Source organism: Sarcophilus harrisii, chromosome 4, assembly GCF_902635505.1.
Source record: "Sarcophilus harrisii chromosome 4, mSarHar1.11, whole genome shotgun sequence".
Classification (NCBI taxonomy): domain Eukaryota; kingdom Metazoa; phylum Chordata; class Mammalia; order Dasyuromorphia; family Dasyuridae; genus Sarcophilus; species Sarcophilus harrisii.
The window spans coordinates 108,190,767-108,209,796 of record NC_045429.1 but is presented as its reverse complement, the minus strand read 5'-3'; the positions used below and the strand labels follow the sequence as shown (position 1 = coordinate 108,209,796).

At 35.5% G+C, this 19,030-nt stretch overlaps 1 protein-coding gene across 1 annotated transcript; it reads right to left on the bottom strand.

Moving 5' to 3' along the window:
• Window positions 1-2,737: 2,737 nt before the first annotated feature.
• On the bottom strand, window positions 2,738-19,013 carry TATDN3 (TatD DNase domain containing 3). The gene is made up of 10 exons (XM_003767697.4): window positions 18,849-19,013; window positions 15,077-15,109; window positions 14,418-14,491; window positions 13,985-14,069; window positions 13,334-13,396; window positions 9,144-9,253; window positions 8,297-8,352; window positions 7,118-7,230; window positions 6,003-6,083; window positions 2,738-3,339 (listed from the first exon to the last, which is right to left on the bottom strand). The coding sequence occupies exons 1-10, from the start codon at window positions 18,993-18,995 to the stop codon at window positions 3,196-3,198; spliced, it is 906 nt and encodes a 301-aa protein (XP_003767745.3). The 5' UTR covers window positions 18,996-19,013; the 3' UTR covers window positions 2,738-3,195.
• Between the last annotated feature and the right edge of the window lie 17 nt (window positions 19,014-19,030).

Sequence of the window (19,030 nt, the reverse complement as noted above, 5' to 3'; positions counted from 1 at the left end):
CTGCACTTGGCCAGGCAGATTTCCAGATAACAGACACAATTTGTTGCTGAGAATGTACTCTACCTTTTTAGCTGGGTAGAACCTGCATTCTGCTGGCACAAATCAACAAGCCTTTATTAAGCTCATAGCCAGCTCTGGGAATACGAAGAATAAAACAGTTCTTACTCATGAAGAGCCTACATTTTATGGGAGGGGAAGGTATGTATACATACACACATATACATGTCACTATATACACTATACTGTTTATACTATACTAATAAAATAAATGCTAACAATGCAAAGCAATTACATACAGAGTAGTTTGGAAAACACTTGTAGTTGGAAAGAATTAGAAGAGGCTTCCCATAGTAGATTGAATTGTAGCTGGGAAGAAGAGATTATGAGGGGGATAAGGAGGAATGCATCCTAGGAAAGCAGAGGGGGATGGCTTGCGAAAAGTCACACAAACAGAAGATATAAAGTCCCTGTGATAAGCAGGGAAGCTAATTTGGAGACTGAGCTTGTTAAGAGTGAGGGTGTTTGAGTAACATGTCCATTGAGGCTGGAAACATAAGTTGGGTCTGTGTTATGAAGGACTTTATAAGCCATTTTTTGGCTTTGTCTGTGGGAAGCCACTGGAGTTTATTCAATAGAGTTTAAGTAAGATGGTTGTATCTGAGCTTAAGGAAAATCATTTTGGGTAGCTGTGTGGAGGCTCAATTGGAACAGGTGGGGTGTAGAGACGAGGCAGTAAAATCTACAAGGCCACTGGAATGATCCAGAAGAAAGGTAATAAGGACTTGGAGTATGGTGATCATCGTGCAAAGTAGAGAAAAGGAGTCAAATGCAAGAGATGTGGACATAGAGAAGATAAAATTCAGGGACTGACTGAATATGTGGGGTGAGGAAGAGTGAGGAGTCCTCAAGAGTCCAGAATCATGAAATATAAAGATCAGTATTGTAAAGCAGCATATGCAAAATGACATAACAGTTTTGGGAAAGAATCACTGAGATCTGAGATAGTTGGACCATGAAGACAAATATAAACTGCAAGCTCTATATGAGCCAACTCTCCAAAAAAGATATTTTATTCAAAGAGATTTAGGGCAAAGAATGGGGAGGTCCATCATCTTTGCTATTCCCTGCCTTGATGAAACCTCTGAATGAAACTTTGGATACCACATTTTAAAAACTATATCTAGAGGATGACCACAATGGCAAAGAATTGGAGAACTTCCTGTATACTGGAGAGATTTATTCTGGAACAGAAAAAACTTAGTGGAAACATTAAAGCCATCTTTATCTGAAGGGTTGTATCATGTGGAAAGGGAGTCACTATTTTTCTCTAAGTCCCAAAAGGCAGAAATAGGAGCAATGGGTACAGGTTGCAGAAAGGGAAATAAATGAAGAAAAAGTTCTTAACAATAAAACTATCCAAAAGTGTTAAGAATGGTGAGCTTCCCTGACAGATGGTTATCTTTCCACTCTGAAATAAATCCTATCTTACAGGACTTTGAGTAGCAGTGTCATCTAAAGGTTAACCTAACTAATCAGGTTAATAAATAACTGATAAGAAGTGATGATAACTATCGTAAGTATAATCACAGCAAACAAATACAAAGATGAGAGATATTCACTTTATCAGTTTACATATAAATGTAAATTTATAAATTTACTACTTTCTGTAGTACTCTAAAGGTAGTTCACATATATATTCTTACTTCCTCCCCACCAGACCAGTAAAAAATGAGGTGGTGGAGATGATCAGAAGTAGGGAAACAGACCAATCAAACACAATGATCTTAAGGGTCCTGGTGTGTGCATAGGCAAAGCCTTCTCCTAGATTTATTAGGAAACGGGCATTTCCTGTCTCTGGCTCACTTTTTTTTTTTTTTTTTTTGATAAGCTTTTTATTTTTAAAACATATGCACGGATAATTTGACAACACTGACCCTTGCATAGCCTTGTGTTTTAGATTTTCTCCTCCTTCTCCCCCCCCTCCCCTAGATGGCAAGCAATTAAATATATGTTAAACATGTTAAAATATATGTTAAATCCAATATGTATAAACTTTTTTATATAATTCTCTTGTTGCACAAGAGAAATCAGAACAAAAAAAGAAAGTAAATGAGTAAGAAAACAAAATGCAAGAGAACAAAAAGAGTGAGAATGCTATGTTGTGATCCACATTCAGTTCCTAAAGTTCTCTCTCTGGGTGTAAATGGCTCTCTTCATCACAAGATCAATGGAATGGCATCAATCATTGTTGGAAAGAGTCACATTCATCAGAATTGATCATCGTATAATATTGATGTAGTCATGTACCATGATCTCCTGGTTCTGCTCATTTCACTTAGTATCAGTTCATGTAAGCCTCTCCAGGCCTCTATGAAATCATCCTCCTGATCATTTCTTATAGAATAATAATATTCCATAGCATTCATATATCATAATTTATTCAGCCATTCTCTAACTGATGGGCATCCATTCAGTTTCCAGTTTCTTGTGTGGCTCACATTCTTTATAGCTTTATATACCAAGTTTTATTAATATGGGACTCAAATGGAAATTTGTCAATAGTAATTTCATAATTACACAAATTCTTTCTGAAAATTATAAATTTATATGTTCCATTATATGTGTATACTTCACATTATAAATGTAAAAATTAATGTTGCTGTAGCTAGTAAAAAATCAATGATATTTAAAATCAAACTTTTCTTGATTTATATGAAAAAAATGAAATGTGACAAAATCAGACTGAAACAAAAATGGCACATTTTTAATTGGACATTTGGGTATGGCAGTTGCCACGAACTAAACGAAATAAGTTATAGTCTGCCTCTCACCTACATGAATTTCCTTATCTAAATAAATGTTACCACTCTGTGGTATCTCTAAGGCACTGATGAAAGCAGCAGCAAGAGCAACAATAGCTGCATTTGTTCCCACCCTTCTCCCTAACCATTTGATTAACTTTTAAACGACACACAGTCAGTGGCAGAACTGGAGCCAAACTCTGGATCCAGAAATGCCAATTGAGTTTATTTTTCATAAACTGAACTAATAACAATTTAAAGTTATCCATAATTCTATGCTGGTGGCCCCTATAAAGACCATGTTCTTTCTTTGGTCAAAAAATGTATTTTTTTTTTCAATGCTGCCACCAGGTGGTTTATTAGGAAATTATTTTCCTGGAAGAAATCTGGGAGGTTATTTTTGAAGAAAATGCCGGAGTTTGGGAAACAGTTTCAAAGCATTCTGAGTTGTCACTTCTATAACTTCTTCCACTGAGATCCCTTTCACCTGGGCAATGTATTCTGCAGAAATGGAAATGTTCCTAGGTTCATTCCGCTCCTATAATACAGAAAAATAGATCTGATGAGCTATGACAGCTAACAATACCAAATTTCTTGTACCTGAGGGAAATAAGACAAGCAACAGAAACTTCAGATAGGAACAGATGCACTGCTTTTTACAAAAAACAAAAATCAAAGTCACTGTCTTTTATTTTCAAAGATGCTATACAGCTCAGCAAAAACATACATGTTCATGCTTTGCCTGAAAAAAATCACTATAAATCAGTAAGGACTCATAGCCCATTAGCCACTTATAAATAAGATTAACATTGAAAATAACAATATAGTATGAAACACACTGAACAAATATAAATATTAAACCTCTACACAATCCTACTTTGATGCTAGTAGAATGCAGGATCAGGCAGGTTCTACCATGCTGGCCAGCCTTTAAATGGGGTTCAAGGAAGAGACCATGTCTGCTTTCCAAGGGACAGCCTAACTAGTACAAAGAAGCCCAACTCCAGTAGCCTAGTCACTTAATGATGATTTCCAAAGCTATGGTTATTTATGAAACAAAGAAAAATGCGAAATGGCCCTAATTTCCTACATGGCCCCTTTCCACTTCTGCCATGATGGGGACATTAAAGGGCAAATTACGACGAGTTGTTTTTAACATATATTGAAAGACAACAAGAAATATCATCTCAGAAAACACTTAATCATCTCATACTACATTATTTATGATAAGAGGAAGAAATATATCACCATGAAGATAACTGCAATTTTTGTATCAAAATAGACATCAAAGAGAAATTTTATGAAGAATTTAAGACCCCTTCAAATTAAATCAAAATTTACTTGGTGGCTTCAATGAAAAGTTGAGTACAGGAAAGGATAGCAAAGGAATCTTGTTGGGAAATATGGTTTAAAGCTAAAAAATGAGAAAGATCAAAGGCTTGAAGCCTATATATAAGCCTTTCTTTATATTAACACTTTCTTTAAAATGAGGCTGAAAGTAATTAATCAATTATGACTATTCCTCCACCCCCCCCCCCCCCCCCCCAAAATCTCCGACAACAAAAACATTGAACTGACTCTAATAGATTGGAAACAACTTGATTCTGATTTATGAGTGTCATTTATGAATAAGCTCTTTTTGTACACTCAGATCCCTGACTTGTAAAGATTAAAAATAATACCAAATGAGAAGAAAAAAATTGAAAACATTATACAAATAAGGCAATTTTAGCCAAACTTTTTGAATAAACATTTAAATTGCTTTCAGAAAGTAGAAAATGGATAAAAGGACATCAATATAGATATTACCATTTCCTAATTTGATCAACTTTTAAAATCCATCTCAACAAGGGGACTAACAGACTCTGAAAGCTGACCTAGTTAAGCAGGTAAATATAGAAGGCAAATCAGAAAATCAATTTGTTTATAAAATGTAATGGAAGATGGTGGGAGATTACAAGTAGTAGTATCTCCAAACAATAAAAAGCAGTGGAGAAAAAATAAATGTACAAAAGATACAAAAAAATTATCAATAAAACAAAATAAGCCATATCATTTCAAGGGCATTTAAAGATGAAATTTGGGACAATGAATGGATGAAAAACAAAAAAAAAAATCTATATTTTTAGAGCTTTTATCACCAAAAAAGGGATAGGGGAAATAATCACCAATCTATAAGCTTATTTTTCCATTTTTATAAGGTCTCTATGAGAATAAATTACTTAGGCATTTAAAGCATCCTTAATGAAAGTATGAGAAGTTTTCATCAATGATATTCTAAGAAGACTTCATTGTCAATCCCACAAATGACTAAAAAATGCAGAGGATACAAGATCTCTGTGTTCACATTAAAGCTATTGTGGGATCATTAAACAGATGGTAGGACAAATAGCCCACACCCCCCATGACCACTTACAACCTCACAAAATCTACCTTGGAACTTAGAAGTGCCCAGGGTCACAAAGATGAGGGATATAAAGGGAATACTAAGCAATGTTCTCTCAAGTACTTATGGCATCACAACCCAAAGAAACTTAACAAAGCACCCATATATGAATAAATGATATGCTTTTGGAGATTGTAAGAAGTCAAAACAGATGTGGTCTCTTCTCTTCCCTGACATTTCCCCACCCCCCACCTCCTTCCCCCATTTCTCTGGGTCCAACACTGGGATCTCATTAGTTCAGGGTGTAAACACCCAAAGGGAAATGCTCTCTACTGATGCCAATCACCAAGTGCTCATCTTAGACTCTTAGAACTGTTTGGGACACAGAAGTTAGGTGACCTGTCCAGGGTCAGAAAGTTAGTAAGGTGTCAGATAGGAAACTTGAACCCAGGTTTTCCTGACTGAGCCTAACTTAGTCCAAAATGCCTTTGTTCTTCCTTCTAGAAACTTAACATGTGACAGAGACAAAGAATACACAATATGCTTCTACAACAAAATAGGAGACATTAGAGAAAGAAGAATTCTATTAGAATCTGGTTCATTTACTTTTTAATTCATAAATTAGTAAAAATCCCAGGTCATATCAGAACACTCAGAGTATAACAATTATATGAAAAATAAATAAATAAATAAAGGCCTAACACAACACAGAGAAACTATAAGTCAAGTTGTGGGCCAATCCTCTCAATACTGTATTTACAATATAATTTAAAAATACATAAGAATTAAATTGCAATTAAAGAAGTATCATTTACCTGTTTTGCTAATCCCAGTGCAGGTGAATCTGTTTCTAAGCATATAGAAGATAAAGGCAGCTGCTTTATAAGTTTCTGTTTCTTGAGGGAAAAATGAAAGCTATTAAGTATTAAAATATGAGTACGTTAAATTTAAATGATATAGATATCTGCATTAAAAATGTTAGAATCTTAACTTCATATTTATAATGCATTTTAATAGTTAGTTGTAATATTGCTTTCCTATATGCAAAGTTCTTTCCATAAATTATCTTTTTATCTTTATGACAACTCTGTGAAGTAGTAGGGGAGGTATTACACTTTACAGAGAAAGAAACAAGCAGGATTAAGTGTCCCATCTATTCAGTGGTGGGGTCGTGATTAAAACATGAGTTTTTTGATCTCATATCTAGTGATCTTTCTGATATATTACAGCTTCCTGTATTAGATACTAACTAGTATTTTCCAAAGTAATAAGAGGGCCAATAATGGGAAATGGACTCGGCTAACAAGTCATCAAATATCACATTCCCACTGAAATATTATTTCTCATCTATTGCCATCTCTTAGTATACTCTCCTCACCTACTATATTTTAGAATTCAAAAGCTTTGTAGTTTAGAAAACTATACTACTACCAGCCACATCAGAATTAATAGTTCCATGAAATGCTTTCTTTCTACTCAGCATCCAATTATGCTACCACAGCATAAAATTTTGTCATAAGACACATTTTTTGATACTTCCAAATTAATTACTATTTTTAGGAATGCAATTTCCATCTCATGGGATTTTTGACCAAGAAAAAAAATGCTATTTGGTTAATCAAGTCTTTGCTGAGGGAAAAAAAGACATGGGATTTTTTTCCCCTAAAATATGTCTAGCACTGATAGATATAACTTCAAAATATTAACTCTCCCCTAAAAATAAATACCTCTTCCCAAAAGAAAATTCTTCTTTTTTCTTAATTTCTACTTATTTATTTATTTTTTAAATGAGTTTCCTTAGACATTGGTAGGCAAATATCATGGAATTTAAGTTTAACTTTTGCATAGCACCTCACAATACCAGGAAAGTTAAATAAAACTTGTTTGGTAGATTATAATCACCATGTTGAAATTTAGAAAAAGAATTCACCTGTTCACTCCTTGCAGAAGAAGGAGGAATTGAAAAAAAGTATCCTGCACTCACTCCTTCCAGGGCTACAGATGGGCGGCCATCAAATGCATGGAGTAGCACCTTTTCAGCACCTCTCAAAAAGCAAAGATAAATACACATTCCATTCTGATTGCTTTAAAAGAGGATTCTCCATTAATAAAACTGAAAAAGAGAACAGAGGTTTTAAGTAAATGTTGACCACAATGATAATGGGATGCCACTACTTGAATTCTAAAATGCGAATGTAAGAATGTATGATATTAGAATAGGTAATAATAGTCAATTCTTGAATATCCCTGGCTTTGGAAAACCATGATAGTAAGGGAAAAAAATTCTTGTTCATATGTCACTTTAAGATCTACAAAATACTTTCCTCAAGTGTAAATAACAGGCTTTGAGTTATGGAATCACAGAGTTTTAGAACTAAAAAGGGTCCAAGAGATCTTCTAGTTTATACTTTTCATTAGTTTCATTAATTTATTTAATCAATGAACTAAAGTTTATTGATAACATATAATCACTTGGTGGGTACACACAGGAGCAAAAAGGATAGAAGGAAAATATTTGCTTCATTGTCCCCTTGCATTTTATTCTTGTCTTGCTCTTGAGAAGTGAAGCAGTGATACATGACTACAATGCAGGAAATCAGTCATCCCCAAAATGGTAGACTGAGTTGGAGTGGCTCAAATGATTTGGGCTGCCAGTATTCAGTGGTTTTAATCTTTATTATCAAACTTTTTCCAGAACTGCTTTCATAAAACCAAATGGACAAATAATATGCTCACTCTAAAGAAATGCTCTAAGCCATTAATTAGGAGACAGAGAACAAGAGAGGTAAATGACCTACAAAATTAATAGTTAAGCAAACTATAATCTATTGATGTAATAGAACCAAATCAACATCCTTCTCATTAACATTTGGTTGTTCAGACATGCTGTTTCCAAGGTTTCATAGGGCTTTAAAACACACTGCTAAGCTATATCAGCCATTGTATTGACTGTACATAAAAAAAGATTCTTATTTTGGAAAAAGCAGGCCATGCAATACTTTGTGGTCAATAGCCTAATGGCCTCATTTGGTTTTGTGATGTTTGTACTACAAATGGTTAAAAGATACTCTTTGTTTAGAGAAACACATGCTGCCCAAACCCCATTTACCTTCTTTACGTAAGAGATTAATAGTTGGTCTGCCTGCTGAGCGTGAATGAACGTTTCTAGAAAAGAAAATCACATTTCTCTTTTGGCTAAAAAACAACAGAAAACAGGCTATTCTACTTAGTTACACAGGCAGAGACATACTTGAGAGGGAAGGTAAAGACTCTTTCTAAGGAAACTCATTGATTAATGGATCCTCAGCCTGCCATTCAAAACCTTTACTACGTAGTTCTACTCCATTTCTCCAGGCTTATTTTGTGCAACTCCAGTGAAGTGGGAAAAGTTTTAGGCTTGGAGACAGCCAGCCTGATTTCAGATCTTGGCTCTGTTACTTAACCTTTGTGTAATCTTGAAAACATTGTTTGGGCTATCTTTGGGCTTTAATTTTTTTTTTTTTCTAAATGAGGGAGTTGGATCTTTTAAGGTACTATCGGCTCTCTTCTGCATGTCCTGAGCTTTTGTGACTGCTTGTCTTCTTTAATCATGTTCTTCCCTGAATCTCGAATGTCCATTTGCCCATCTCTACCTGTGGAAATCCTTAGAGGCCCATCTAAAATATTATTTCCTCTACAAAGTTTACTCTGGATCCCCATTAGAGTAGGCAATGACAGTTCTCATCTGAACTCAAAATATTTTGTTTGTATTCTTCTTGTCCATTTGTCATATTCTGATTTTTATTAAAGTTATTTATGTATATACCTTAGCACTTATGCTGGACTGAAAACTTAAAGGGGAAGAACCCTGTCTTGTTAGTTATGTTTCAACTGAACTCAGCCCAGAAACTTGAATGTGGTAGTAAATGCTTAATAAGTGTCATGTGCTAATATTTTTAAAAACTTAATTAACCTACAATGGCAAATTTAGTTTTTTAGCTAATTGGATCTGTCTAATAAGGACTTGTCTCTGCTCCTCCTTGTGTTCATCAGTCCTGGCAAATCTGGGGGAGAAATCTAATCCAACCTGCAAACAGATAAAAAAAAAAAAGAGTGGCAGTTTTGATGACTCAACTCTAAACAAATAACAAAAGAAAAAACATCTCTATTGTGTAAATGTATTGTTATAATTTAGACTTTACTGAAATAAGAGTTCAAGACTTAGAATGTATTACCTTCAATACTAACAAGTGATGTCCATGCTTTACCCATGGACATGGGTAAATATTTATATCAGAGATCTTCATCTGAGACTTTAAATTTCTTAAATTCAATTTCAGAATTATTTATGTAGAAATAAACTAAATGTTTATTTAAAACTGTTCTAAATGAAACAATGACTTTGTAAAGGAAGGAATAATAGTTAATCATATAGAAAATAAAGATAAGTACCACTGAACTATTTTTTCACCTTTTGAAAGTCCTTTGGGGAGAACATTAGTCTGCTCTCCAATCTTTCAAGTTTACCATGGAGTTCTACTTCAATTCTGTTTTTTCTCCTATCTCCTAACTGTTGTACTAAAGGCTCTGTCTTTGGCCTACTACTCTTTCCATACTCTTTCTTTTGAATGGTGTCATCTACTCTAAGATCTCAGCTTCAACTATCACTCACACAAAAAATTCTCAATTGTAGTTTCTACATGTATAATATCTAACTCCATTCTAATCTCTCTCTTCTCTGCTCATGGAATATCACCACTTGGATACCCTACCAGGTCCTCAAATTAGGTTTATTTCTTTCTTTCTTTTGTTTTTTGTTTTTTTTTTTAACTTCAGCAGCTATTTTTTAAAATATTTTTTTATTTACAAGTTATATGCATGGGTAATTTTACAGCATTGACAATTGCCAAACCTTTTGTTCCAATTTTTCCCCTTCTTCCCCCCACTCCCTCCCCTAGATGGCAGGATGACCAATACATGTTAAATATATTAAAGTATAAATTAAATACAAAATAAGTATACATAACTAAACAGTTATTTTGCTGTACAAAAAGAATCAGACTCTGAAATATTGTACAATTAGCCTGTGAAGGAAATAAAAAATGCAGGTAGGCAAAAATATAGGGATTGGGAATTCAATGTAGGTTTATTTCTTTACAAGTCTAGAAAAAAAATGTACAATCTATGGTGATGAGGGACTTCATCCAGACATAAGATAGGAGTCTGCCAAAAATAAAGCAGCTAGTAACTTTTTAACTTGTCTCAGTGATAATTTCATTCTTCAAAAGGTAAAGGAAACAACCAAGGAAAACTCCATTGTGAATGTGATTCTCACTAACAGAGAAGAACTGGTTGCTGAGGTGGAAATGATAGGAATTTTAAGAGAAAATGAATACTCACTCCATTCTAGACTTTATTAAAGAAAATAAAAGACTGGTTAGAATCTGGCATGTTCCCTAGATTTTGGGAAAACAGAGCTCAATAGGTTAAAAAGAAAGATAGGATCCAATGAACTAAAATGCTTCAGGGGGAGTTAAGAGCAGGAGGGATGGGAAAAACTCAAGAATGAAGTGAATACAATAGAAAACAATTCCAATATTGGGAGGAATAGGAATTTGTCTGAAGACATTGGTATAGATTTATGGGGAACACACCAACCAACTTTGATTGTAAAAATAAGCGTACAGAAGATCTAAGCAAGGCTAAATACAGATGATAAATATTAAGAGTGTGGCATGATTCTATAAAAAGAATGATTGGAATGCTAAAGCTTGGAAAAAAGCTCAGGCTGGTGAGGGAAGCCAAGAACAACAAAACAACAAAAATCCCTTTTTAAATACGCTAAGAGAAAAAGGAAGACCACAAAAGAGCTAGTTTCTTTGCTTGGGGTGGATAAAAAAATGACTTGACAGGAGAAAAAAGGAAGACATATTCAATTTTTATTTTGTATCACTTTTCCCTAAAAAGGAGAATGACTTTTACACTGAAAATAAAAGAACATAAATGATTAACATGGAACTGATACAAAGAGAGAGTAATGAGACAGTAAGAGAGCATTTAGTTACCCTTGATGAATTTGAGTCATCTGGTCCATAAGAACTAATTCTTGCATCCTGAAAGAGCTAACAGATTTCAGAACCATGGTCACAGATATCTGCTGTTAGATCTCCAGAAAGGGGGGGGGGGGCACCACAAGATTGAAGGGCAAATGTACTATTGATTTTTTTTAAAAGGGAAGAAAAAAAGAGTCTGCAAATGAAGGGCTAGTCAGCTAAGGGGAAAACTGATGAAAGAATCATTAATGATAAGGTTGGTGAATAGTTTGAAAGGGAGGCAATTCATCAAATAATGGTAGACCATTTCCTTTTTTGACAGTATTATTACACTAGTAAATCAAGGAAATGTTATGGATATAGTTTACTTGATTTTAGTAAGGCTTCTGTTAGACTATCTCTCATTACTCTAAAAGAAGAGATGGAGAAGTATCAATTGGATAATAATAGAGACAGATGGATTTAGAACTGGTTGGATGGATGGGACTTCAAGAATAGTTAATGATTTGATGTTAAAATGACAGGAAGTCTGTAGTATAGTATCCCTCAGATTATTTAACATTTTTATCAATGATTTAGATAAAGTCATATATAGTATGCTCACTACATTTGCAAATAAAATACAGCTGAGACACAAAGTTAATATATTGGGTAAGAGTCAGGATATAAAAATATCTTCAAAGTTTAACACTGGGCTGAAACTAATAAAATGGAATCCAAAAGGAGTAATGTAAAATCTTGCATTTGGGTACAAAAAAAAAAAATCAACTCCTCAAATAGAAGAGGGTTGAGGAAGCATGGATAGTCATCAGTTTTTCTGAAAAGCTGGAAATGCTAGTGACTTGCAAACTCATACTATGCCACTGGGAATCTTTATACTCTAGATAACTTCCTCTAAGCATCAGCTATGTAGTGTGCTGCAGCTTACAATAACAACTGGGGCTGGTTTAAGAGGAATGTAGCTTCCAGGAACAGGGAGGCAAAAACCACACTATTTAATTTGCTCTAGCTAAATTTCATCTGGAAAACTACATTCAGTTTTTGATGACACAGTTTTATAAAGACATCGAGAAGCTGGAGAGTCCCCAGAGGAAGGCAACTAGGGTGATGAAGGCCTTGAGTTCATATCATTCAAATATTAGTTGAAGGAACTGTGCATGTTTAGCTTGGAGAAGAGAAAACTCTGATGGGGATATATTAGCTGTCTTCAAATTTCTGAAAGGGCTGTCATGTAGAAGAGGGATTAGATCTTTTTGTTTAGTTCTGTTATTTTCAAAATAAAAAGCAATGAGTAAAAATTACAAAGCAAAAAATTTAGATTTGATATTTGGAAAAACTATTAGAACTCTCCAAAAATGAAATGGCTTGCCTCAAGAAGTGGTGGAATCTCTTTCCTTATAGTTCTTTCTTTAGCCTGGATGATCATTTGTTAGGTATGTTACAGTGGTGACTCCTTTAGTGTATCAGGTGGCTGATATGGTCACTAATGTCCCTTCTAACACTCTAATTCTGTGAAGACCTGATTCTCCTCCTCATTTCTTATTTCTATTAAGGGTACCACCATTTTCCCAGTCATCTATACTTGTAATCACAGAATCATTTCTGGCCTTCTCTCTACCTTAATTTCATATACAATAAGATTCAATTCTATCTGCAAAATATCTCTGCCTCTTAATTCTTTTTTATTTTTAATTATTCTGCTTTACTTCAGGTATAATTTAAATACTATTTCGTTCCTGAAATTCTCTCCAATACTACAGCCAAGAATAAACTTTTCTTACTATTAATTCCTATAAAGCACATACTTATAGCTCTTAGCTTCTAAACTTATTCTACTTTTTATTAATTACTTGTATACATGTCTTAATTTCCTCCATAGACTATAGAGTCCCTGAGAGTAAACGTCCTTTCTAACTTAATGCCTCTCAAAGTGCTCTGAGAAGTTTGAAACACATAACATACATTTGTTGAATTGCTGGACATTGATTGGCATAGTATAAGGAAATCTGATGACTAGAACATAAATAAAAATGTTTTCAGGCTAGAGATGAGGTGTTTTCTGTGGAATGGAATTGTCTTTATTAGTCTTATTAACTAAATCAAAAGAGGCTTACCTCCCCAATTGCCAACAAGTGATCTTTATAATTTTCTATAAGTGGCAAAGCAACATCTAAATCCTAAAAGAAAAGATAAGATTGTTTTAAATAAAACAGATTGAAAGCAATTAAGTAATCCTCTTTATTTTGAATTACTTTGTTTAATTATATTTATGTATTTGTGTATACATACATACAAACACTATGTATCAGAACTTTTAGGGATTCAAGGATTTAGCAGCTAATTTTTGCCCCTCAGAATTTTAACCTACAACCTTGCCTTAATTTGTTAACTTGATTACATGGAATCATGCAAAATATCAAGCCAAAAGTTTCATATTCCGCACTAGATATTACATATTAAATATTTGTGTAATCCCAGACCAATATTTTAACTTCTTGTAACTTAGCTTTTCTCCATCAATTAAAATACCATTTATTGAGTACCTACCACATGCCCACCACATTACTATGCCCAATCTGCCTCTCTTCAAAAGTAAGTCAGCAACTATTTAAAAATATGAACTAGGGTCACAGATGTGGGAAAAAAAATTTTTTTTCTAATAATATAGAACACAAGCCCTTGGAAAAACTGATATCTTCACTAAAAATACTTTACTAGCAGTCATCTGTGCATTTAGTATCATTACTTATTCCATCTGACAGTACCTTTAAAGTGACACTTCGTTGGTCTTCTGGTAGAAGTCCCTGAACAGGGTGAACACCTAGGCATGGCAGAACAAACCCCATATATCTAAAAATAGAGAAACAGTTACCAAGTAGAAGAACTGGGAGTATTCTAGCATCCCATCTTGGAAAATAACCAGAAAAAAATACTGACCATAGTCATGGTTATACTATGGTTCAAGACCATAGTTGGCCATTGTTCCCTTTCAGTATGTTTAATGTTTAAACTATAAATTTCATACCTCAAGTCTATAAATGATCATCATTTCATTGGGTTTTAGCATATCTACTTTTAAAAGTAGATATATATCTACATAGCTATATAGCTAAGAAATATATCTACATAGATGCCTATATAATGATATATGTATGCATGTATGTATGTATGAAGATTTACAAATAAAAAAGGAGCTACCTTTCTGAAAGTTGCATGATCTTTTCAAACTCTCCTGAGTGTTCAGCAACTGCTACAATAGCCAACACATTGGCCTGCAACAAGAAAATAAGAAAACATTTAGAGCACCAAACAAAACTTAACCAAATACTTAACTGACCATAGTCAAATCTCTGAGACCAAAGTGAGGATAATTATCTGGCTTTTAGTGTTACTATAAGGAAAAGTGCTTTGTAAACCTTAAAAGTAATATGTAAATGGGTGATAGAGTCATTTGTTCAAGAAAACTTCCACATCATCTATGAGTTTTAACTATCCTGATAAATTCCATTTTCCATAAGCATGGATTTTTTGCAAATGAGCTATTATAGAAAGAAGAAAATTAGTATTTACTTTCTGCTCTTTCATTTCTCTTGAGAGATCAAAGAAAGCTCGAGTCAGAATGGATCTTAAGAGGTTTTCTAAGAATTAATCACTTGTTATTTTAATATTTTTTCTTGAAAAAATAAAAATAATCCAGAAAATTTTAATTTTTATCCAATATCTTCAGTGTAATTTAAATTTGAAACTCCATAACCATGATGAAATACTATTAATGCCTATGTCAACCAGAGAAGAAGCCAAAATTTTCAATCTTAAACAGTTTCTGCATAGAATTAGTATAGTCCATAGATACTGACCTTCTTGGCTCTCTCCAACACATCTTCAAGATCCTAGAAAATTGGATAAATAACCTTAAAATATTATAAGGCATATATATATATATGTATATATAATTACATTTTACATGACTATATACACCAGAATATGCAATTATTTGAAAACTGGCTGAAGAACCATAAAGAATGATAACAGATATAGTTAGAAAAAAAAAAGGCATTTTAGAGTTCCAAATTAGGTTCACATTTAACATATATGTAGAGAAACAGAATGATACATTAAACAATGTATATTCATTCACAAAATATACTAAGTGGTGTTTTCAGAATAAAGGATAAACATAGGGAAACTGAACAGTAAACAAAGATTATTGGTCCTGCTTGCATTATCTCTCTTTTCCCTATGCCCATTTTTTTTTTTAAACTGCTCATCATGATAAGAAGAGACAGGCGATTTAGAGAAAGGAGAACGAGTGTAACAGGATTATGGACTACACTGATGATTATATTGGTATAGGGAATTCTCTGATGAGGAATCTCTCTAACAGTAGACTCTTATAAAAGTCTTAAGAGAGTTGCTTAGAGTAATAAAAGATTAAGAGTCTTGTGCAGGGTCACAAAACCAGTGTGAGTCAGAGATTGGAATGAAACCTAAATCTTCCTGACTACCTATCTATCCAATAGATCATGCTACCTCTGAATGGAATATCAGGAATAAAGACTAAGAAATAACCAAGTACAATTATAGTGTTATTCAGAGTTTTTATACTGGCCAATGTTTGTACGAGCCATTAAAATTGAATAAGAGTATATGTGTATGTGTGATAAATAGGGAAAGATTTAGGAGAAATGCTTTCATGGGTAAAGAAAATCAAGAGAAGTTTAAAGAATTATAATTTAAAGAACCATATACTGGGAATTAGGAGGCTTGGATTAGAATCCCGGTTCTACTATTTATAATTTATATAATTTTGATCAAGTCACATATAATCTTATCCCGAATACTGTTTCATCTCTACATTAAGGAGGCAGAGCTGGAGGTTCTCTGAGGTCCTTTCAGGTCTAAGTCTTATGATCCTATGCCTAGTTAATATCTTGTTCCTTCTAGTCCTAACTCTAAAGATGAAACTCTAACAGTAGCCTTTGCAGAGGTGACAATGTTTTGCTTTTCCCTCGGGAAGGAGCCAGAGCCATTTCTGACAGTACTTTGATAAGCTTAAGGATCTTTACCTTGAGAAATCAGGAGAAGGCAAAGGGAGGAATAAGCATGACATTTGCTTTTTTTTGTTGCTCAATGTCCTTCCTGTCATTTATACTTTCTCCCCAAAGAAGTTTTACTGTAAGCTACTATGGCATAGGTAAGTTACCTCTTGTTCAAGCGTTCATCTCACACCTCTCCTCTACTTCCTTCTTCTTGTAAACTTTATATGGCACTTACTATGTGCCAGGAACTATGGTAAACACTTTACAAATATTATCCTATCCAATCCTGCCAGCAACACTGGGAGGTAGATATTCCCATTTTATAGATAGATAAACTAAGGCAGAGGCTAAATGACTTGCCTAGGGTCACATAAACTCAGCTCTCATTGACTCTAAATCCAGAGCTCTGTCTACTGTGTCTACTAGAAGCACAGTTTTTCTAAATATAATAATGGTAATATTATACAGCTGGATTCAGTTCTCTGTTGGAATCCTAGTGTCAACTCAACTTGAAACAAGGTGAAAATTCAAGAGTGATGTCAGAATCCTGGTGTTAACTCAATAGAATTGATACAGTGCTTATTGGTTCACATCTTAGAGAGAATCCTTACAAGGTGATAAATTGCTAATACTGATGGAAACAATGCTTGTGTTCATACCTTTAGAGAGCTCATAAGTATCTAAGTACTCAATTGAGTTCACACGTTTGGGAGAGTTCAGGATTTAGAAAGAAACACCGAATTCACACCTCCCTTTGGGCCAGAGAGCATGCTGGGAGATAACCCAGAATCCTTCTCCCTTCAGAAGGCAGAGTTAACCTTTAGGAGATCACATATACACAGGGAGCTCTTGGAGCTTGGGGGGGTTACTTGAGGGAGTTTTCTAGAGAAAGTTTACTAGAGAGTTACTTGGGAGCATTCCCAGAAGCTGGAGAGGAGCACTCTTCAAGAAAGCCCACAAGCCCTATCTTCGAGGCAAGAGATCCATTGCATCTTCCAACTTGGTGCTGGCTGGAGGCTGAAGAAAGCAGAGGCAGAAGCCAAGGACAAAGCTGCAAGAGCCTTGCAGAGAGATAGGCAGGCCTCTGAGCTAACTGGGCTATATTGGAGGACACAATAAAAGATCTGAACTCTTTTATCACCTGGCTGTGTTTTGGAAAAAGAACACAACAGTTCTCTATCTATTTAGGCCCTGAACTTTTGGGGAATGTTTTTTCCCCATCCTTGTTCGGTTTCCCAGAAATCTGCATCACCCAATAACCTCACAAAGAATTCCTAGGCTGGTCTTTCAGGCTGTGAGTTGTCCACAGCAAGGCCGACTCTTTATTCCAAAAGCATCAAGCACAAAGCAATAGCCAGTTTTATGGTGCTGATTATCAACCTTATTATTTACTAATTCCATGCCTCCATTTCATTATTTGTAAAAAAAGATGAGTTTCACCTCCCAACTTCCCTTCTGACTCTAAATCCTCTAATTTGTAGTATGTTCGGGTCAATATTAAACAGGCTTTTTCTATGGAGTAGGTTGCTATTGCTGCTTAATTTTTCTTTCTAAAAGTGGGTTAGCCCGCACTTTTCATTTCACAAATGAATGCCATACCCATCTACTACTTATCCCACTGGAAGATAAAATACATACTGGGAATTTGAAAGGATTAGTACCGAAACACCCTTTTGGAGTTTTCCTTGAATTCCTGAAGAAGACAATGAATTCTTGGCAGATAGAACTATATTTAATATAATATAATATAATAGCTGGCATTTATATAGCTCCCTGAACTTACTGAGTGCTTTCTAAATGTCATTTTATCCTCCACAAAAACTCAGGGAGGTGGGTGCTATTTTTTATCCTCATTTTACGGGCTAATAAATGCTTAATAAATAAATGCCTGCTGAATGAATTAGTTCTGCTCAGTTTTAGGCAGGACTAGGAAGGAGTACAAGAAGCTGCAGGGGAAAGTGCACATAAAGAGGAGCACCCTCAAAATCAGCGGTCCAAAACTGGAACGGGCTTAAAGGAACGGTGGTACGCTCCTTCGCATCGAGTGGCTAGATACTCAGCAGGAGGGTTGCCTTAGGGGCTTCTTTCAGGGATCTCTCTTCATCTCTGCTTCCTGGCTTCCTTCACATCCCCACTAAAATACTACCTCCTCCAGGAAGCCTTTCCTGACTTCCCCAGATGCGGATGCTTTCCCTCTATCATCCTCAACTCGTTTTGCATATATTCTTTGCCTCAGTTTCCCAGCATTGTTGGGAGGAGCAAATACGCTTATTAGCATATCTCTCAGCCCAGCGACCAGTCAGGGGTAAGTACAGAGAAATGTCAGTTACTAAGATTGACAGCAGAGGGGGAGGGGAGGGGAGAAAGGAGCCGCCCTTTTCCTTCCCAGCGCGGACTCATTAGCATATCACCAGGCAGGTATCAGGCGGTGAATAAGGCCCCACCGATGCCCGAGGCTCGCTGGGTTGGCAGGGCCCACAGGGCCCGCGCGCCCCCAGCGCCGGGGACGCCGGGACTCAGACAGCGAGCGCGAGAGAAGCTTTCCGCGCGGGCGCTCCTCACTCCCGCCCCCCCGCGCGGCCTCACGTACCGAGTCGAAGTCGGCCGCGGAGAGGTGGCAGTGACAATCCACATAGCCCGCTGTCACGGCGCCCATGGCTGCCTCGGCTCCCCAGCAGAACGCAGGCGCGAACGCTCCAGCCTCCGGATAGGACCGCGGACACTTCCTGTTTTCCATAGCCCCGCCCTTCAGCTTCCGGAATCTCTGCCCCG

Excerpts from the sequence above, each read along its gene's own strand:
- TATDN3 (XM_003767697.4), bottom strand. The coding sequence starts at position 18,995 with ATGGAAAACAGGAAGTGTCCGCGGTCCTATCCGGAGGCTGGAGCGTTC. Across the intron at positions 14,492-15,076 it reads TGTTGGAGAGAGCCAAGAAG|GCCAATGTGTTGGCTATTGT; the intron begins GTCAGTATCTAT and ends TTCTTGTTGCAG. Across the intron at positions 9,254-13,333 it reads ACTTGTTGGCAATTGGGGAG|GTTGGATTAGATTTCTCCCC; the intron begins GTAAGCCTCTTT and ends ATCTGTTTGCAG.